At 31.9% G+C, this 23,054-nt stretch overlaps 2 protein-coding genes across 5 annotated transcripts in view; one reads left to right on the forward strand and one right to left on the reverse strand.

Annotated features, from left to right (window-relative positions):
* LOC117168779 (titin homolog) overlaps positions 1 to 16,787 on the reverse strand; it is a 126,593-nt gene extending 109,806 nt beyond the window's left edge. For 2 of the 4 annotated variants that reach the window (XM_033354563.1, XM_033354566.1), the window contains exons 1-2: positions 9,518 to 9,733; positions 8,400 to 8,535 (exon numbers count right to left, since the gene is read on the reverse strand). In XM_033354563.1, the coding sequence (XP_033210454.1) occupies positions 8,400 to 8,535; positions 9,518 to 9,530 (149 nt within the window). In that variant the 5' untranslated portion in view covers positions 9,531 to 9,733. Of the gene's footprint in view, positions 1 to 8,399; positions 8,536 to 9,517; positions 9,735 to 10,406; positions 12,870 to 12,949; positions 13,440 to 13,507; positions 13,836 to 13,944; positions 14,118 to 14,195; positions 14,324 to 14,417; positions 14,706 to 14,787; positions 15,011 to 15,087; positions 15,468 to 16,443 lie in introns of those variants that run through there. The other 2 variants (XM_033354567.1, XM_033354565.1) reach the window with 2 other exon arrangements.
* Positions 16,788 to 20,678: 3,891 nt separating this feature from the next.
* LOC117169918 (28S ribosomal protein S9, mitochondrial) overlaps positions 20,679 to 23,054 on the forward strand; it is a 41,289-nt gene continuing 38,913 nt past the window's right edge. The window contains exons 1-2 of the mRNA XM_033356427.1: positions 20,679 to 20,789; positions 20,912 to 21,041. Of these exons, the coding sequence (XP_033212318.1) occupies positions 20,679 to 20,789; positions 20,912 to 21,041 (241 nt within the window). The remainder of the gene's footprint in view (positions 20,790 to 20,911; positions 21,042 to 23,054) is intronic.

Genomic DNA, 23,054 nt, shown 5'->3' on the forward strand with positions numbered 1-23,054 from the left:
GATATTCATGAACTCCATTATAATATTTTTAGCTTCTTTTAAGAAGTGCCTTAGAGTTTTAATGGGTTAATCAATTGAGTTTGTAGAATTTTCGCTAATACAGTAATCTGCCAACATATTTATACCCCATCGTCCTTGAAATCTGCGTTCAAATTCCTTCAAGTCTTGGTGAAACCTTTGTCCTTGCTCTTCACTAAAGTCCCCGTTGTTCTCAGGAAATTGATCAATATGTGAATCAAGGAAATGAAGCTTCAAGTTCATTAGGCAGCCCAGTTTTTCAAAGTTGCGTACCATTTTTTTTACAATAGTTTTGTAATTTACGTCTTTAGTGTTACTCAAAAATTTTGTTGATACATCTTTAAAACTAGACCATGCTGCTTTCTCATCATCTTTCATAGTTCTTTCAAAGTCGCGATTTTCTGCCTTTTCATCACACAGACACTTTTGTTTTTTTTGTGGGCCTGTGTAATTCTATATATTCAAAACTCAAAATTTTTTGTTGTAACACTTCAAAACTGTAAGAAGTTCATTCATAAAACCTTAGAGTTTAGGAATTTTTAATTTTTTAAATCTCCAAGAAATATTTGTGCAAGTTTTAAGTGTTACAATTAAAAATTCTGCAAGTTTTGAAAGATTGAACTTTGAAAACTTTGGACTGTTTATTTTTAAAATCATCCAATTTTACTGAAGGCTTTTAAAATTTTTACTTCCTATTTAGTCTGTCGTGAAATCTAAAAAAACGTAGATCACAAAAGAAGTTTAAAGCCGTGTAAACATAAAAAGTGTTGAATAATTTTTGGAGTGATCGTAATTTAAAAAATTATTAAAAAGACTGTATTTTTATATATTTTGTTTTCTACAAAATGATGGAAAAAAATTAAATAGATAGGTTAAGACGAATCTTCGAAATTCGATTAATTCGAATAGCCTCAATTTCAAAGATTCAATTCGACTTTTTAACCCATTCCTTCCACAAAAAAAGAAGTAGTTTTCATTTTAACCATTGTAGTGATCTGAGGAAATCAAGCCGGTTTGATGTACATTTCGATTTTTTTCTTTTTCGAAAAATATAATTTTCGAAGCGTGTCTAAATTTGTATTGAAAATTCGAATAAGCTACTGAAAACCTTCAAAAAAATTGAAATACTGATTTCACTATACCGAGGTTGATGTCTTTGCAAGGCTATTACGAGAGACCGGAACCATTAATTTGAAGTGGGTCCAGGGACCTAAATGGTCCAGCAAGGGTCCAGTCCGACCCCGGGCCAAGAAGACTTTTTTTTGGGTACGGGTTCGGAGCGGGTCCAACCTAAAAGGTTCCGATTCTTAGCTATCACAATCCTTTATTGTAATTAATAAACTTTAACGAAATAGTATAATTTTGAAAATATGGATTTCTTATGAGTTTGATTTGCTTAAAGTATTACGTAACTTTATTAATTAACCCCCCTTCATGTAACAGATCGTAAGATTTTTCTGACCCACTCCCATCCACCCTCCTTCCAAAAAAGCGATTGCGTAGTTATTTATGCATGGACCCTAAGCAGAACGAGGCTTTTGCACTTACTGGTAAGAGAGAATGTAGGGTAGTTCTAATTTTGATCGTGACTTGTTTAGTCAAATGGCTGATGAGTTTCATTTTTAATTTCTATCTGAAAAAATTGCACTTGTGTCAGATGTTTGTTTATCAAGTGGAAGAAGATTCACTTTACTTAATCTAGCGAATGCATTTTCGGTATGATTTTAGGCTCATTTTTCGAGGATAGAAACGTTTATGAAGTCACGATTGCTTAATCGATTTAAGTCATAAAAAGATACAGAATCAATTTATTTTACTTGTATCATCGATCAGATTGATATTTTTATTCTTCATGGATACCTATTTAATGATATACCAGTTCATCTGAAATTATGCGCGTCCCAAGTTACATCCTTTTCAAGTAAATTGTGACTGCGCCTCAATTTACGGTGATCGAATTTTGCTAAATTTCCAAATAAATCAATTTTATGAAAAAGCTATGAAGAGTGTTTGCATTCACAATCGTTCGTTTATTTATTGTGTTTAGCCATGCATGGTATAAAAACATGGTAGGAAAAACTGAGAAAGGAGTTTAACTTAATTTTCTTTTTTTCTTCATTAACTTATTGCGTTGAAACCGTATAACAAGTAACAGGGTATAATTAATTTATAAATAAATATTAATTGTACAGAAAAGAAAAAAAGAAACGAATTAGCTAACCTTTTGCAATTAGTGTCCACAGGGGCCATCCATAAATTACGTAATATCTTTTGGTGGAAGATGGAGGTCCATTGATAATATTGCATAATATTTTTTTCATATTAACCATATAAAACTTTTATGTGTTTAAAATTTTAGTAAAACGGTGAAATTCAGTAATTTCAATAAATATGATAATAATAATAATAATGGTAATAATAAAATTAGTATTTTGATATTTTTGAATTCATCTCAATAAAACATCTATGAAAACAAAGTCCTTTTTAGAGTTAATAAAATTATGACTACTCCCAAAATGATATAACATATTTGTATGTTGCTTGGCTTTAGATTATTTACTAAATAAAACCTCAGATTTAGTCATCTGCTTTTCTTGATTTGACGACAGATGTTAAAAATATTAAAAGTGATTTCATAAAAGATTTGAGGAAAGCCAACTTGTACCATTTTGCATATTTATAGTTTGACAATATGAAGTTTTGTACGTCTTTCTAAATGGGCCTTTCTTAGACATTTTTAATCCCAGATTCTAAAATTCTGAATGTGCATGAAAGAGATATGTATTTTTGAATGTCTCTAGAATAATACAACTTTGTTGATTTATAATTGAAAACTGTTCAATTTTCAAAGATGTATTGAAGTGAAAAATCTCAGATTTCATCGTCTACATTGCTAGATTTGACAACAGATTAAATTGAAAGTAAAAATATCTAAAAACATTAGAATGTTTGTTGAAAATATAAAGTTAAATGATTTTGACAAAATATTTGGTAAACGTAATAAATAGTTCAATTTCAAAGATTTATAATTAAAACTTTTCAATTTTATAATATTAGAAATTGGAGATTCTGCAATTTTAAAGACGTATCAATACAAATTTTTTAAATTTAGAAAATTTTAAAGATCAAAAGTCAAGATTTTCCAATTCTAAATTTTCAAAATTGAAAAAATTGAAAATGTAAATCATCAAAATTACACAATTTTTACTTCCAGAACTTAAAACTTGTATAATTTTTAATTTAAAATTGTCAGTAATACAAGCTTTTCAATTTCAAATATTTACAATTTTGAAGAGCTAGAATTGAACATTTTTTTAAATTTGAGAATTATTAAATTGTTGAGATTTGATTTTTAAAGGTATGGATTTTAAACGATTTTTTTCAATAGTTAAATTTTAAAGATTTAACAATTAAAATTCTTCAATTCTGCAATTAAAAATTCTTCAATTTTTTAAGTGTGCAGTTGCGGATCGATGAATTAAAAATGTTTATTGTTTAAAACAATGTAAGTTTGAAATCATTTTTTTAAATATGTGGTGCAATTTTTAAGCCTAAATATAGAAAATTCTTTAGTTTTAATGTTTGAATTGGAGATTTTTCATTTTTAAAAATGTAGAAAAATCAACTCTAAAATTTTGATAATTTTGGTGATCAAAGTCTAGAGTTTACAAATCCAAATGTTATAAATTGAAGAAGTTTCAATAGTATACCATTACCATAATTTCCTCAAACAATTATTTTTCGTTATACATTAAAATTTTCTCCTCACTTAATCTCATAGAATACAATCGATAAGAATATTGAAATTTCACTGATTCAAATTTAGAGAGCACCTTTCCTATATAAGGTCCAACTATATTATTAATTATTGTTTAAATAATTGCAACAAGCTTTTCGCTAAGAACATTACTCCTAATATTCATTAGCTGCATCATTTATTCAAGAAAAAAGGAAATTTTTACGATTTATTGGGAAAATATTTGCTTAAACAAACGAAAATTGTTCAAATATTTAAAAACTGCCTTTCAGAACAAATATCACTCTCAACATTCATTCGATACGTTATTAATTAAAGCAAGAAGTAAATTTTCAAAATTTCAAGGCAAAAAATTGTTTAGATAAATGAAAATTGCTCAAATTTCCAAACATTGTCATAAAAATATTACAGTTAACTTGCTTTAATTGTGTGATTAATTCCGGAAAATAATATTTTTTCACGATTTACAAGGGGAAAAAATTCTTTAAAAATTCTTTAAAAAGTTGTAAATGATTGAATAAAAGTAATCCATATTGAAAAAATTCCCCAAATATGGCCTTTAACATAAATTGTACACAGCTTGGGTAACCATAATTGATTTCCGAAAAGTAGGACAAAAAGCTTTGAAAAATGAGGACAAAGCTGGATAAAAATTTGTTTAAAGAAGAGGAAAAAGCAGGACATAAAAGTTTGAAAAAGAGTACAAAGAAGGACCAAATAGTGGGGAAATAGGAAAGTGTAAAGCACAGTAGAATACAAAGGATTAAATAAAAAAGAGATTTATTTAATTAACTGTTTCATTCAATTTTATCAACACTTAACATTGTATATTTTTATTTTTGAACCCTGATGCATTCTAATCATTATAACAAAAACACACACATATATTTTTCGAATAGTAGGAATGTTTAATAGTACTTTATTTTGTAAATTGACGAAGAAATCGTTATATAGTATTGAATGATAACATTTTGTAAAAAAAGGTCCAAAGGTTGACTGAAAAACAAAAATTTATGATTTGAAAAATCCGAATAAAAACCCAGACAAAGTAAAAAATCCTGTAGGATAACTCACACAAGCCCTGAAATGAAGACATGCCCAGCGAAATCCGGACGGATGGTCACCTTAAGGTAACTAAATTTTCATTGATTGAAAGTTAATAAAAAGTACATATTTCTTCCATTTTTTTCAAAAATCGAGCCTTTTCCATTTAACACTCGATGTTAATTAAAAAAACCGGGGGGACGGATTAATGTTGACCGTTAAAAAAAAGATGGAATTTCTTTTTCCGGAAAACGAACAAATTGTGGAAAGGGGTAGTGGCTCTCGATCATAAAAAAAATGTCGACCATCTCTATTGCATAGTCCTAATTAATAACCCATTTTTAAAAAATTTGCAAAATTTTGGCACGTTCAATATTGAAAGTTCAAATTGTTTTGATTTTTCCTCGAACCCCGTTCAACCGGCGGACTTGAGTCGAATTTAGCCGCTTTGGAAGGCGTCTCGACCTTCTTTCGTAGTCAGTGTCTGTCCGCGTAACTGTGATTCGCCCAAACTTTGAAAATCCCAAGCATGCGCTCCTTCAAGTCTCTTCTCTCTTTTGTATGTACATTAATGCATTCAAAAATATTGAGAAAGGTTGTTACTTTCAGCCTTTCCTATATGAGAGTGGTGCATCAGTACCTCTTAGAAGAGGTACTGATGTCCCACTCTCAAGAGGCACTGGTGTACCACTCGTATATAGCAAAGATCCACGTGGTTTAAACCGGACACAGGGAAATGGGAAAATGCAATGATCGCTCACGTCCCTGGCATTGAAGACAGACTCGACGAAATGACATGACCAGAATAATTTCGACCTCGCATAATTAAATCTACGGTGGCTTGAAATAAACACCCTCTGATGATGCTTGGCACGCAAGATGGTTTCACGGGAATTAGGACAAATTGGTGGCCAATGTTATATGTAAGCTCTTTTAAAAACAATATTTCGCGGCAAACAGTACGTTTTTATAGGCTACTTATTCCAAAGACGATTCAAGATATACAGTACCGTTCAGAATTTTGAGGGCACCTAAAAAACATCTGATTAAAAACATATAGTCACTTCGTGCAAATAATAATGGTAGAAACTTACAAGTACGACGCAATAAGCTTAAAAATCTCTTTTTCAAAGTGAACCCAAGGAACTGTTAAAATGTTTACTTGTTGAATAACAAATGATAAGACATGGGCAAGACAAAAATCGCACAGGGAAAAGGAGACTATGGAGTAAAGGACGCTAAATTTATACCTGTAAAAATTAAAATTTTGATTTCTAGTGATCAATCCCCCCTCAATTTGTTCGTTTTTCGGCAATAGATATTCCTATTTTTTCAAGTCGGCCAACATTAATATGTGCCCCCAAGCTTGAGAAATTAACATCCACTATAAATAGAAAAAGCTCGGGGTTCGAAAGAATGGACAAAGAAGTGCTTGTTACTAATTTTTGTGATTGAACGTTTGACCAGCTGGATAGCAAATGTCCCAAAAATGCAAAGTAGCACTTTTATGACAAATTTATGCTAAAGACGGTATTTGTTTCAATTTTTTTTCGGTCTTAGTTTTTTTTATTTGATTTTTTTTGATAAGTGAAAAGTTTCCGAATATTTTCTAACTAATTTTGAATTGTTCAAACAATTATTATTTGTTTGAACCATTTTTTCCATGTGAATCGTAAAAATATATTATTTTTTCAAATTATTGACACAAGTATAAAATCTTGAGGATAATATATTTTTTATCGATATTTGGCAATTATTTAAATAATTTTTTTCATGTGAATCATAATAAGTTTTTACTTTCTGTAATTATTAGCGCAGTTAATGAATGCTAACACTGATGTTTTTTTAAGACGTTAAACAATTATTTTAACAATTTTCCGTTGTTTAAACAATGGTTTACCCTTGCAAATTTAGAAGTTACTATTTTATGGAATTAATGAAGCAGTTAATAAATATTAAGAGTGAAATTTATTGTGAAAGACAGTTTCGAAATGATGTACACAATTAATAATAATCATCCACTTGCGATGTGGAGCAAATTCTTGTTTGTTTGTTTTTTAATTTCACACAATGTCGTTTATCATATAGTATTTTCTTATGTCAGAAGTTATATACCCTAATTTTTCATGTTTCACTTTTAGCTATTCATTTCAGAAAATAATAACTGTTCACGATTTACAGGATGAAAAAATTTGCTCAACACATGACAATTGTTTAAACAATTTCATAATATCCTAAACGAAAAATATCGTTTTTAATATTAAATAATTGTGTTGTTAACTCCAAAAAAACTCCTTGTGCTTAACAGACAAGCAATTGTTTAAATATATAAAAAAATATTAAAATAATTATCAAATCTGTTAAGTTAGAAATATCATCCTTGAAATTCATCAACTGTATCATGTATCCCGAAAAATAATAACTTTTCACACTTTACAGCCGAAAAAAAGTTTTTTGTTTCTAACAAGTAATTACTGTTAAAATAAATGATAATTAATTTTAAAAACTACTTTTAAACTTGTTATTTATTGAATGAACATAATTAATTTAGGAAAAATACGGCATGTAGCATGAATTAGACATAAAATTGGTATTTTGCATTTTTTGGGGCATTGCCGGCGACATTATAAGAGGGTTGCGGTGTAAACCTTTGAATTGATTAAGTGGGAATTATTCACTTAACAATCCTAAAGAGGTGACCAAACTTTAATTTATAAAAAGTTAATTTAATTTGATTAGTATCGTTTTGAACGATCAAAACGATACTAGAAAATTTCTTTTTCTGAAAAATAAACACATTGGGGAGCGATCGATCATAAAAAACCGAAAGTCGAATTTTCGGACCACCCTAATGAGATCTAATCGCCACTTGACTGACCGATTTTCATCTTGCGTATGGCTCATCATTTTTTATGATAATTGGGAATACATGAAATATGGTTACAATTTCTTGGGCTAATTTTAAAAAGGAGATTTTAAGGTTAATTTTGCGTCGCTTTCATACTTTTACCATTATTTTAATATATCTTGACGTTTCGTTTAACCTATAGATTTTACCTATATAGATTTTGATTGGAGTTGAAGTTGAATCTCGAAAATTGGGAAAAATCAGAAATTAGGCAGGTTTTTGTAACTCGCTAATTCAATCTCTATTTGTCACAAAAAAATGTAGAGGTTTATTTGACGCTTATTTTTTTAAGTGTCCTCATACTCCTGGATAGAGATGTCCGAAAAATGTGAAACTATAGAGATTTTATTCAAGATTAATCACAAAACTAATCGAGCAAAGAAAAGCATTAAACTTGGCTGTGCCAAAAATATTATGACTTGGTAGAAAGGAATTTGAAGTTAGAAACTTCTCTCTTTTTTACAGATAGTTTCTCAGTTGAAGTTTAATTCTAGTGACATAGTTTTTCGGTATTCCACTGTCCACACTCTAACTACCATAGTTGCAATATTCAACTTTAGTATATTTAATTTTAACCAGACAGAACATATTTACGACTTTCGAAGGCACACAAAATCTACAAGCCAACTGACCGAATTTAATGACAAGGCTAAACATTTTTAATTTACGTACAGTTCGAACTGAAGATCCTTGCAAACTTCGGCAGATCGCAATTTCACCGAAATTATGATGTCCTCCTCCGATCGACTGTTTGCTTTTATTTCCTGTTCCTCGTCCCATAGCGATGCTTCGGCTCCGGACGAATGATCTGCAAGAATGCAATTATAAAATACTTTTCATTTTCTAATCCTTCAAAAAACACTTTCCTAGAGTGCATGTTTGGAAAAGCAGGAACGCGATTCAAACCGCAATGAAGTTTTCTTTAAGTTCGACTAACCGGCTTTCTAAAAATACCGCCTTAAATGATCGTCTATAAGAATCGAGACTCAAGCGCGTTCAAACCTTCTTTTCTTTTATTTTTCTTCTTAAAGACGACTATACCGCATTTAAAGACAAAAAACGGAGAAGGGAATTCTTAAATATCCTTGAATTTCCAGATCCAGAAAATACTTCGGTCATTAAAAGTTTATCGATAATGAACCATTCTGTCAGCGCACGTCAGACTTCAGACGTATCTTCTATTTTTAACCCAGAAGCTCTTTAGGGCGATGACAGTTCACTAGAATACACTATCAGCGGGTAAAGTATTGAATACTTCGTACTTAACATTTTATTTACGAAACAATCATTTTCCTTGTTTATGCAACTGTGTTTATAAAGACTAGCCAACTCTCAGAATATTCTTCAAGTACACTCCCAAGTTCAGAGCAACCGACCCTCGTCTACGTGTTTCGACGGATTCAAAAAAGAGAAAAACCTTTATAGACCTTTTCATTTAGAATAATTCGTTCTTTAGGCACTCTAAAATGGTGTAGCATATGCATGTTAAATTTCCCACGCGTAAAATTATTCTATATTCAAGACGAAAAAGTCTATTACAACATTCCAGGGATTCGTTCATTTAGCAAATCCTCTACTATTTCTATCTTATGACGATGAAAAATGTATTGCCAGATCTGCAAATTTGGCAAGTAAGTATTTGGAAGTTTAAAATTGTCAATTTCAATAAAGAATTAATTGAACATCTTACTTTAAGCTCTCGACCTTGGATTTTTATTTGGTACCGGTACCAATAAGCATGGAATTCCGAAAGGTGGAAGGGAATTATTCATTTCCCGGTTATGGCTTACCTGTTAGAGTCATTCCGTCAGGTAATTTGATTGACGATTCTTTCTGGCTTTGACATAACTCCCGACACTACCCGTTTTTCGCGTGGCGAAAACTTCCTTTCGTTCCGTCTTTCTCTAAGTTTATCTTTCTCTCTTTTCCCCGAAACTTTCGAACCGCCGCACACCCTGCACCACGAAATCTGATGGTAGGAGAACTGCAAGCGAGAGCTCTGGTCTAAAATCGTCACTACGTTCGACGATTCCGTTTCTTCTCCTCAGATTTTAGTCGTTTTAGAGCGGCGCACAAGAAGGCATGCGCCGATTTGACCTGACGTAATTCGTCGGGCCTGGTACACTCATTCTTTGAGATATTTTATGGCCATACCTAGACGTACATGGGAGCGGAAAGCCGGAGAAATGGACAAGAAGGAATGAGGAACTAATTCTGAATCAGAGTGGTCTAGATGGGATTTATATATTTAAACCTAATTTGCAGATTGGAATTCCATCATTCTTCGTCTCCGTCTGCATGTTCGTATTAGGATGTATACAAAAGAAAACTTGTTTTGCTGATTTCCACTTTAGGATGACGAAACGAAAAGGAATGTTTAATAAGACATAAATATTATTTCACTTATATATTTCTTTCTTTGGTTCTTGATTTCCTATAATTACAATTGTTAATGTAAACCAATAATCAGACATATTTCTTCGTAAAAAACGAAATAAACCATTTTCGAAGGTAATAAATTTGTAAAGTAGAAACAAAACTTCATAAAAGGTTGAAAAATTGACTAGGACTAGGGGTAGTTTCCCAATATTTACATTTTAACACCAAGTCTCAAGCAGTTCTATAATTTCAGTTCAACTTTCTCATAAACAATCATCATAAATTAGAAAGTAAATTAACGTTTAGGACCGCGCAACCATTTGGGAAGAAGATTCCAGATTCCCTGTTGTATTCGTCGGTAGAGAAGAAGACCGATAATGGGAATTGCTAAAATTTCTCGTTTGAATAGGTAGACATAGACAGCTGCCATCAGTAAAATCACATCAGTAACGTAACTGACCGTTGACCTAACGTTCTTCTCGGCTTCAATTGCCAGCTCATGATTAGAATTGGCACTATAGTTTATATTTTCATTGTGACTACTTTCTCTCTCATGCCTAGAGGACCTTCTTGAACGATACTTCTTTTCTTCAAGGGCACGATGAAGACGTTCCATTTTAGCTTCCGTAGGGGTATCTGCACGGATCCGGTCTCTAGAACTAGATCGTGATGACGGGCGACTCGATTTGCGTCCAGCAGTTGATCGCTCAACAGATTTCCTACTGTTTTCAGCAGATGCAGCCTTTCTATTTTTCGAAGTTGATCTTGAAGAATTTTTTCTTTCAGAAGAAACATTCCTAGACCTTGAAGTAGGTGATTCATGTCTAGAAGAAGGTCTACTTCGTTTCTTGGTGTCTTTCTCCGATTTCGATGGTGTGGTACTTCTTGATCGGGCGCTATTTTTTCTGGATCTATGTTGTCGAGTTTTTTCATATTCTTTCCCTTCATCCATCTTCTTTCGATGAACAATATTCTTCGACGTATCAGTTTTTTCGTCAGAAGAATAATCACACTTTCCTCTAGGTGGTGAAAAAGTACGAGCAGAAAGTTTATTCTCGTTACTTTTTTCATCAGTAAGATAATCACCTCTTCCTCTAGGTGGTGAAAAAGTACGAGCAGAAAGTGTCTTCTCGTTCTTTTTTTCATCAGAAGAATAATCACCTCTTCCTCTAGGTGGCGAAAAAGTACGAGCAACATATGCCCTCTCATTACTTCTTTCATCGGAAGAATAATCTCTTCCTCTAGGTGGGGAAAATGTACGGACAACGGCCTTTATGTTGCATTTTTCGTCAGACGAATAATCACTTTTCGCTCTAGGTGGGGAAAAAGGACGAACAGTACTCTTCACAAAACTTTTGTATTTTTCCGAATCCTCTTTATTTTGCAACTGGTCTTGGTTTTGAGAATAAGTAGGTGTCACCACTCGACGAGGAGGGAATGGACTATGATTCATTGAGTATTCTTTAACAATTTCGGTATAGTGACTGACTACAGCCATTTTTTCTTCCTCTTTCTCCTCTTCGCCATCAGAGGAAGTTACAGAAGCCTTGGATAATTGTTTTGGTGGTCTTCTACGATTTCTAGCAACTTCTGCTGCCGAGATAACGTTCTCATTATCGATGTCAGACTCGGAAAGTATCATGTCTGTTGTAGGATCTGGAAGGTTTAATAAAGATTTATTTCTAAGGTTTACTGATCCCTGATCTGTATGTGGCCGTACCATTTCAATAGGCTTCTCGGGTGGAATTGGTCTACCAAATTTGTTCACTGGTACTACTTCTATTTCGACCCGTTTCTTCAATATTGATTTAGGTACAATATTGGTCGGCGAAATAGGTGGAGAAGAAATAGAATATTGTATTGTATCTGCAGGTGTGATGTCTAGGATAGGAATTCTGTGAGGAGGTACCGGAGGTGGTGGTTCTGGACTAACGTGAGGAACTGGTCTCCCTCTTGGATGGTAAGTATCCTCTTCATTAACAACAGGAATGGCCATAATTCGGGCCCTGAATTGCCTTAAATCCTCATAACTACTTTCCTCTTCGGAGGATGCAATTGAAGTTTCTACACTTTGGGTCTCCACTGTCTCTAAGTGATACTCCTTCATCGTTTCACTGCCTTCCTTCCAAGTACTCTCTATACCACCGATATGTGTTTCAACCCTTGCGGAAGTCGTTTGCTTCATTGAGAGATTCATTCCTGAATCGTGCCACCTGCGCAGTTGTTTAGCATCGTCAGCTGCAGTCCACGGTTCCATCTTTGAAGTCGACATACCTTGTGAAGCAAGATTAGGATCAGAAGCAACATCCTGCAAAGCAGCAGCAGCTGGTAGTCTGAAAGGCACGCGAAGTGTGTTTGTTTGACTATCGCTAGATCTTCTATGATCCCTTTTTGCTAGCCAGGATGCAGCATGAGCACCAGAATTGGAAAGTTTTCTACGGATGGATGTCCTGTGTTCAAAAAGTGCATATCTATCGGTAGTATCTGTATATGTTGAATCTTTTCTAGACCTGGATTCACTTGCTGCTCTTTCCTTTCGAGCTTTACGCTTAGCTTCATCAACTGCTTCTTCAACAGCCACTGCACGATAAAAACGCTCCATAGCACGTTCATGTAGAAGTTCGGTAGAACTGACTGCTTCACGCATGATTTCAACAACCTGATGATCAGTACTAAACAACTCGGGCAAAGAAAGAGACATCGGCGGTGGAACTAAGTCCTCTTCTTCACTTTCAGAGATTTGTGACTTCGTGTGGTTCATGTCTGAAATCAAAACGTTAATTTAATATAAAACAAGAATCATTTTTTTAAGGGTCGAATAGAAAAATGCACTTTTCCCGTACCTGTTTGTTCGGTGCTCGTAATGTACTCAACTGGAGTATTGTCTAAAATTCTTCCTTGTTCTCGATCTCCTTCCCTTTCAGGATACAAGACCAACATGAACTCCGAGCTGCCATGTATATTCTCATCATCCTCTCCTAAAGAAGCAGGTTCAGAATCTGAAAAATCTCCCTTCAGTTCGAGTTTTTTTGGTTCCTTTTGAGATGCAGGGTCATTAAAACGATCTTCTCTTTGCAGAGTGGAATGCGCAGTTCTGGGGGGACTGAGATGAGTTCGATCTGGTTGAGCTGAAGGTGCTTGTTTTCGTGGATCGTGAAGCCTAGGAGGCTTAGGTGGAACTAGACTTTTTTCCTTAGAGAAAGAAATTGTTCCAGATCTCGATTGAGGGACTGGTGATAGACCACCCGAGTCATTAAAGGTAGGTGTAACTACCACCGATGTTGACTGTTTGACAGGTTCTAAATTAGCTTTACCCTCCCGCGGATCTATTGCCTGGAAAAAAATTATATTTTGTATCATTTGGGTTATATAAGTGGAAAAATAGAGACTATAGGACTTACCAGTTTATTTATTTTATTTTCCTCCGTATTTATTTGGTCCTTTGATTTATGCCTTGGTGGAGGAGTTTGCATTTCCTCTACTGGATATACAGTGTCTAAACCAAACGTAACTCTACTGTCAGCTCTTGAAGGTCTTCCTTGACTAGATGTAAGACGTTGCGACGACACAGACCGTTCTACTGGACCTTCTCTAGAATAACCCTCTTCTCTAGTTAAACTCCTAGTCCTTTGAGTTGGTTCCACGAAGCTTACTTCTCGTTTCTCGCTTCTGCCTCTGTGAATTTCTCGATGACTTTGTGATTTTCCACTCATCAATGGACCTGTAATTCTGTATTTTTATAAAAATAAATATGGTTAGGTTTTCTCTAACGAGGAATCTATTGCTAAATTTAAAAATGTGGTATCGATGTCTTTTTCACTAGATAAATATTACTTACCCTCGTTTTAAATCCGGAATGAATACAACGTCGCTTTCCTCACTAGGATCGCTGACACCGTATGGGTTTTCTGCTTTAATGCGAAAACGATATTCTGAACCTTCTATCAATTCACTCAAGGTCGTTGAAGTTTGTCGACATGATGCAGCCTTGAGCCACATATCCCATCCTTCCTAAAAGAACAGACAGGACATAAACTCAATATTATCAATTTAAAAACAATCAATATTTTGGAAAAAATGTAAACCTACTCTATAGTATTCAACTATATAGGTTCCAATTTTACAACCACCATCGTCTTCAGGTTCTTTCCACGTAAGAGAAACTGACCTTCCCAAAGTCATAGATACAGTAGCTTTGCCCGCAGCAGAAGGTCGATCTATAGCAAAAAAAAATAAATAAAGAACATCTCTCGAATGCCAGAAACATCTTTTACGCAATTGCTAGTTGTCTGGCAACCTCTACCTACCTACCTGTGACGGTGACTAAAAAGGACGCGACGTCTTCACCCAACTTGTTTGCAGCTTTCACACTATACTCTCCTCGGTCTTTTCTTGTAGCATTAGGTATCTTCAGAATGCTCTCGCCAGGATTTGATTCAAAAACGTGTCTTTCGTCTTTATTGATTATCTCCCCATCATGATACCAACTGATTTCGGGTGTAGGTCGACCGCAAAGTGATACCTTCAGTCTAATGGTCTCTCCGTGCTCAAAAAGAAGCCCATCTTCGTATTGACGTGGAAGGCGAATTCGTGGGGGTGCTAATATTGAAGAAGTTGAATTATTCAATATAAAACAATATGTAAAATATAATATGATTAATATGTTAAAGAGCGTAAAGACCTTCAAGCATCAGTCTTGCTTTCGTGCTGACATGTCCAGCTCTGTTTGTTGCCGTACACTTGATTTCACCTTCATCATCGAGAGCAGTACGATGGATTAAAAGATTACTTTTTCCATTTTCAGTGTTGATTCTCGTTCGTCGACTGCTAAATATCTCAAAACCATCTTTGAACCAGGCGATTTTAGGTGTTGGTGTTCCTGTATATCGCACTTCGAATTCCGTCTGTAAATTAAGGATGATCAATAAATGTGACAGTAAAATATTTTATAATCATTCTTCAAACTGATCGATGTTTATACCTGCTCATTTTCAAGTGCAGTCGAGTCTTTCAATTCAAGGTCGAATTGAGGTGAAGAAGAAGCAGCTCGTTGAAGGGTAACAGTCAGTGCATCTGATATCTCACTGGGTTCTGAGAGCCCTAAGGAATTTTGGGCCCTGATTCTGAATTGGTACCTCCATCCTGGTTCAAGGCCACTAAGAGTCATTTCAGGAAATGTGCACAAAACCGGTGCGGAACGAACCCAGTTTGGAGCACCCACTTTTCGATGTTCAACTAAATAACCAATAATAGCCGACCCTCCGTTACTTGGTGATCGCTCCCATCGGATACCAACTACATCTGGTTGCGTTTCTTCTGTTCCGGGGATGAGAATCGGCTTCCCAGGTGCTGCAGGCAGACCTGGAAAATATATATTTTTTATTTAAATGTCTGTTAATTTAAAGTCTTCAACCAGAAATACACTAGTAATGCATATTATGTGTTCATTCTGAGATTTTCAGTCCGAGAGTTCCAAGGCAGAAATATAATGTTTATGCGTAAACTGTTTAGGTTACCACAAGCATATGGTTTTTCTCAATAAATGCTGCAAGCCAGAATTACGTAGTGGAAGATTAACTTTATTTATATTAGGTAAATCAAATACTGTATAGGAAGAACCATAATTGCAGTTTGGATATTGTTGTCAAGCGTAGCAAAGAAGAAAGCTAATCTACTTTAGAATTAAAAATGATATATTTGTTTTCACGAAGGAATACAAAATCCATGACGTGATCGAGAGATTTCTTTTATAGATCATGATTCAGCGTTAAAAAATCTACGTAGAAACAGATCGTTTCCTAATCCACTTTTCAGATGTTATTGAAAAGAAGACTTTTAGATTGGTGTTCTCGAAATAGGAGGAACACATTATAAAAAACAAGCATTAGATTCCTCGAGCAAAATATTTTTAAACAGTCTTTGACTTTAACTCTAACAAAAGCATAAAAACTGTGACGCGACATGCAATAGGGTTCGTTTCATACAATATGTATGTATTGTAGAAGCACGCGACCTAACGGATAGCTGCACGTGGCTCTCCCGAAATAAAACGAAGAGCATTTGGCAACCAGAAGCTTAAACCACTGGGTAGCTCCGGGCGGATGGTCTCGTGAGACGACATCGGATACCGAATCAAATAACTCTTTCACAAAAAAGAGGGTAGCCTTGCAACCTGTAAGCCCTTGCAAACTTCCCTCACTTGTTGATTCCAGCATGTGCTGAAAGTCGCGGAACATTCAAGAGGTCTAAAATTAGGTACTGGTTGAATATGAGACAGCGACCTACGGTATTGGTGATTTAGGTAAATGTAAAATGTGCTGAAGAAAGACAAAGTTACCTGGACCTTCCCAGTGTACCTTCTTCGTTCCACTCCCCGAAGAGGAAACATGTTTTGGATAATGGGATTTCCTCGGGGCGTTTCCCATGATTTTTCTTTAGAAGGAAGTTGATGACAGTGAGGCGAAAACGGAAATTGAAACCCGGATGTCCGGTCTGGTGACCTGATGTTAAATAATAACTCGATGGTGAATGCACTAGTCCTCATTCGTCTGTTGGTTGGAAAGAGAAACGGCAAGGAAAAGATGGAAAAACTGAGACCGACGGATTAACCGAGCTTTGGCCCGCTGCGAGCCGAGACTCGCGGGAGGGCTCTCGATATAGAGCGAGCGATGCGGCAGCACTGTGGTTGTCGGGACAAACTGCTATCGATGAACGCCACGACCAGAATTTATCTGAAGACTTATTAGCGCTCCATCTTTACCACCCAGAAAAAAGAGAGTTCATTTTGATCCAAGTTTTGCTAAAAACGAAGCAATTTTCAGCTCTTTGATGCTTTTTAAAAATGATCTGGAAGAGCAATGAGTATGTTACGTAACTTTTATGGAAGAGGAATGTTAATCTTTGTTTATGCTGGATTTATTATTTAATTTGACTGTGATTAGAATCTATTTACTGCTTTATAGTCTAAATTCAGTTTTCTTCATTTAGTTCTCTTATGTGCATTATTAAAGAAAAATAAAATGTACGCAACTTATAGACGGTAGTTGTTACAGAAACTAGTTTTGATGTTATCCCAACCAAATTTCATTTGTGGTTGTTAAAAACCTGAACTTTGCCGTACAGTGGAAGGAAATGCACTTTTTCCGTTCAAAAAAGTTTAGAGCCTTCAATTTTGGTAGGACTATTAAATTTTAAAACAGAATTAAAGTACACTAAATTCGGAAGAGCTTTAAGGTGAAAACTTTTGTCTTCTTTATTTTTTTATACAACAAATTTTCACTCAAAGTATAAAAAAGTGATATTATTTACTTAGCAATTTCTTACGCTATAATAGCTGCTTCGGCAAATTCTATATTGTGTTACATAAATCCATAGGTTCTCACAGAAGACAAATAATTTGCTAATTAGTATATTTAATTAATAAAAATAGTTTTATAAACAAATTAGCAAATAGTATTATTAAAGGTTAAAAAATTATGTATGCAAAAAAATTTTCGTATTAATCTCTGAATGACATTAAATCACAAAACTAATGGTGAAATTAGCAATAATGTTTGTTATAAACAGTTTTTAAGGCGAAATGTTTAAATTTTAGGTTTTTCAGATTTGGATTTCCTTAATAGTTTGAATAGTTGCAAACACTCATAAAAATACTATTCGCTTGGCAATATTTTAATAAAAATAAAAATACATTTTTTATCAGTAAGTTATATGAACAAATTCTACATTTTGGCTTTTTCGCCTAGAAAAAATTCCTTTGCATTGAAACTGTCAGAGAACATTTTTTTAAGCCTGGAAAAAAAAATTCTTGTGGCAAAATATTAAAATGTAAAGTTTTCCCATGTTTAATTTTTTTTATCGCCATAATTGCTACAGATATGCTTAAAAATAATACAAATTTAATAGTATTTGGTCAAATATAACAATTAAAATGTTCTGATATCAACTTAGATCAATAAACTCAAAATTTGAGCGGTTTAACCTGGGAAAATCGTTTGAATGAATCTGAAAATGCAGTTTTATTATTCAATCTGAAGCTGCTTTGATTTAAAACCCGATTTTTGAAACTGCCAAAATCTCAAATTTGTGTAAATATTATAATTTCAAATGCAATATTTTGCCAAATATTATCAAGCAGATATTACGATTAGGTATATTTGCAGGAAATGAGAAGATTTTGGGAAATCCAAATATAAGAAAACCTCATATTTAAGTATTTTTTGGTGATAAAACATAATTTTTACAAATCATGAATATACAAACATAATAATATAAATAATATAAACATAATTATAAAAATAAAATATGAAAATAAATGTGAAAATAATAATTAGCAATTAAATTTATTAATAATTAAATTATTTGTATTTTGGAAGTCCTCTTGCATTGATTTAAGACTGAATAAAGTTTACCTAAGCAGTTTTTCAGGCATAAAAGATTTTAAGTAAAAAAATAGTCTTTTTTACACATTGTAGAAATATTTAGTGAACAAACAAATGAATAGGACAAAAGTGCCGGCTGTGAGGCTGTTCAGAATTGAATGCGTGTTTTTGATCAAAACTAGGAAATTTGAACCATGTTATTTTTGTGGGTAAATACTTTTAAAAATATAATTTGCAAATCCATCTTGAAATGATATTGATTTAAGTTTCATTTTTTAGTTTTTTAATTTTTGAGATGCGTAAAATTTCCACTTTACTATTTTGAATCATTATTAAATTGAAATTTGTTTAATTCTACATAACTTAATTATCTCTGGATTTTTCATACACTTTTCTTTCTGAAATTGAAGTTAAATTGTAAAGAATAAATAAATCATAAATAAATATTATAAAGTATAAATTATAAAAAATATACAGGAAAATTAAATTATTAATCCTAAAATTTATAATTTCTTAAATTAAAGGTCTTGACCCAAGTGGGGAACCTTACATAACGGCTTCGTGAGGTTCTTCGCTTGGGGTGATTGCTAGAGAGATTGATCAGCAACCTGGGTCGGAGCAGTGTTGCGGAACGAACGTGTTATTTACATAAATAGCACGAGAATTCTGGATCAATCTGAAAAATCTCTATCCCATCCACACACTACTCCTTTCCCCTGCCGAGTGAGTCACGCCTACCCCGAAAGGGAAATGGCTTAATGGTGTAATAATAATAATAATAATAATTGAAACTTCTTCAAATCTAATATATTTGTTTTTTCCAGAATCCTCTAAATGAAATAGAACTACTTCTTTTAGTTAATTAAAAACTTCAGATTTTTGTTAGCAAATCATTTCTTCAATATTATTAAACTGCAATATTTTCAATAATATCTTTGTAGCTACTTAAAACCAGTGAAAAGTAACGCGTAATATTATCGTTACACCCTTAAAATGTGTAAAGCGTTACTGTTATCTTTACTAAGAGACGTTAACATGTTACCTTAGTGTTAGTATTTTATTTAAACTTTTAATACGTCACTTTAAATTCCCAAAAGCTTTCGATAGTTTTTTTGATTTGATTTGCAGTGATTTAATTCAATAAATAATTTTACACGTATGATATATGAACTGTATTTATTCTATACTATTATTAATTATAAAGAACAAAATTTGCATAGAATTTCTTCTTTTTTAAAAAATGAAACTATTTTTTGGAAAAGTTGATCACACAAACGAAATATTTTAACAATGAAAATGGACCCTGCTGAGTCAGGCAATTATCAAAGCAGTCCGTATGGGTAAGCCCTTTTTTAAACCTAGAGAAGTTTGATTCTAAAAATTTAATTTTCAGATTATAATACAAATAATAATAATAATAAATTATAATAAAAGTAATAAACATAAACATTATTTTTCTTGGTGGGAAATTCATCTTTTAACTAAATTTAACGAATTTATCAAATTAATTTAAACTCAATTTGTTTAAAAATGAATATTTTTGTTGAAAGCTTAACTATTTGGTTGAAAGCTAAAATACTTCGTCAAAAATGGATTTGTTCTCATTCTCCTCTTTGGTTGAAAATTTAACTTTCTTGTTGATCATTTTTGTTTTATTTTAGTGAAAAATTAACTATTTTGTCACGATTTATCTACTTTATTTTTCGTATGTTTGTTTAAAAATTAATGTTGTCGGTTGAGAATTCAATTAGATAATTAAAAATTCTTTTGCTTTGTTTAATTTTAGTGATTAGAAATTAGATTGTTTGCTTTAAAATTATGGTTTACACTGCAAATTTGACTATTCCATTTTTGGTTATAAAAATATCTATTTTAGTTGAAGATTCAACTGTTTGGTTCAAAACTTATCTATATTGATTAAAATAAATAGTCATAAATATAATGATGAAAATAATTTTCTAAAAATATTGTTTATAAAATTAATTTTATGAATTAGCTATTATAAATTTATTAATGATAATATTGTATATTAAGTCAAACATTACTTACGATTTGAATTTAAAGTTCCATTTACAGCTACAAGCATACCAGCCACAAAGTACAATTTTCCCCCCATACACTGGGAATATCGATTTCTTCATGTTGGCAGCACTCGGAAGTCGGAGTGCCGACTGCCGACGGGAACAGAAAAATGGCGTTCTCCAGTTCACGTGCATTTATATTTTATTTAAATAATTGTAAAAATATTGTTAAAGCAAGGAACATTGTTTCTAATAATTCATGTGTAATAACGAGTATTCAGGTAAGTTTAACTACTTTCAGTTTTCTATCGTCATGATTCTTAGTCTCTTAGCGGAAGAAGATAACCTCAAAATTTCATTATTTACCTTTTTATAATCTTTTATAATTATTGTGTAATTGCAGAATGCCAATAAACGTTCATATTCCACACAAGAACTGTTACTCGAGCAAACCGAAATTTATAATACGGGATTGCCAAAAAAGAAAATCAGCAAAGCCATGCAAATGTATTTGCAGCGATCTAAGGAGCACAGTAAGTTTTTACATTCTGATTACGATTTTCATCAAGTGAAGTTAAACCTTCCACTTTGCATAATTATTTTTCTATAATTTAACAAAATACATAATTAAATTATCTGAATTAAATGCGTGGTTACTCAAAATAACTGCAATTGGAAAGATTTTGATACAGAATTTAATTTACACGTTCAAGATTTTGTCCTTTCAAATTTAAAATGTTTAGAATTGTAGAACTTTTAATTAAAATAGTCTATAGTTAAATGATTGTAAAATAAAACTGGTTAATGTTGACACAATTACATGTTGAAAAACTTCACAATTTTTTATTTTACATTCAAATAAAGAAAAATTATATCAATTGTAATTTAGAATTTTCAACGTTCAAACTTTTGTCATTTCAAATATAAACTTCTCATAATTATACAATCTTCCATTAAAGCCTTGTATTGCTTACTAATTGTATAACAAGAAAGGTTAAAACAAAAATAATATTAAGTTAGCAAAATGCTAAAATAGTATGCTTTAATTTAAATAATTATAAATTTTATGAATAATGATTCAGATTTTAAACGTTCAAAATGCTGTTTCAAATATTTTTTTAAATTGAACAATTTTAAATTAAAATTCTTTATTGATATATAATTGTTAAATTGTAAAGTTTAACATTGCAATAATAGCATGTTAACAGCATTCTAAATTTGGCTCTAACTTAAATAATTTAAATTTGTAGTTTCCTCTACATTTTTCAAAATTATATAATCCTTCATTGGAATCTTGTATTTCGTACTAATTGTTTAATGGAAAAGGTTAAAATTGATGTAATATTATTTTAACAAAATTGAAAACTATTTGTATTTAATTTAAATATTAAAAAATTGTATAAATGACGATTTAGATTTTAAACTTTCAAAATTTTGTTATATCAAATCTAAATTTTTCAAAATTATACAATTTTCAATTAAAATCCTGTTTTGCTAAATAATTGTGAATGTTAACTGAATGCCAAATTTGGCTATAATTTAAATGATTTTAAATTGTAAAAATTGAATTTATAATTCATGCGTTTAAGCTTTTGTCGTATCAAATTTAAATTAATTAAAATTTTACAATATTATATTAAAACTCTTTGTACCTAAATAATTGTTAATCGGAAAAATTTGAAATTGGAATAATGTCATATTAACAATTTTCCAAACTATTTTGTTTTAATTAAAATAATTGAAAGTTTTATAAATTATGATTTTGATTTTAAACTGTGAAGCTTTTGTTTCAATTTTAAGTTCCAATTCTTTATGGCTAAATAATTTAAAAAAATAAAAGGTTAAAATTGAAATAATAGCATAACAAAATTCGGAACTATTTTCTTTTAATTTAAATAATTAAAAATTGTATAAATTATAATTAAGATTTTAAGCGTTTAAAATTTTGTGCTTTCCAATATAACATTTTTCGAAAATTATACATTTTTTAATTAAAATCCTTTATTTTTAAATAATTTTGAAATTGAAAAGGTTAACATTCGAATTATGACATGTTAACAAAATTCCAAATTTGTCTCTAAGTTAAATAATTTAAGTTTGTAAAAATTTTGATTTTGAATTTACGCGTTCGAGCTTTTGTTGTTTCAAATGAAAATTAGTCAATATTTAAAAATTTTATATTAAATTTCTTTACACCTAAATAATTGTAAAGTAGAAAAAATTAAAATTGGAATAATTTCTCGTTAATAAACTATATAATTTTTAGGTTTTCAGTTAAGTAAAGCAAAATTATATCAATTACAATTTAGAATTTAAACATAAGAATGATCTGAACGAACTTTTTGGAGCAAGACTCCAGTTGTTTCTCCTATTTTTTAGACCGTGAATACGATATCAAAAATTTGAAGAAAATTTACTTATTTTCTTATTTCGTTCTTACGGTGCAATTTAAACAGACAAAAAACGATTGTAGTTGTTAAAAAATCGTCATATTTTCAACGTTTTGGCTGTCCCTGCGGGCTTTCATCAGGAAAAAAATCCTTCTC

Source organism: Belonocnema kinseyi, chromosome 3 (genome assembly GCF_010883055.1).
Source record: "Belonocnema kinseyi isolate 2016_QV_RU_SX_M_011 chromosome 3, B_treatae_v1, whole genome shotgun sequence".
NCBI classification, from domain to species: Eukaryota; Metazoa; Arthropoda; class Insecta; order Hymenoptera; family Cynipidae; genus Belonocnema; species Belonocnema kinseyi.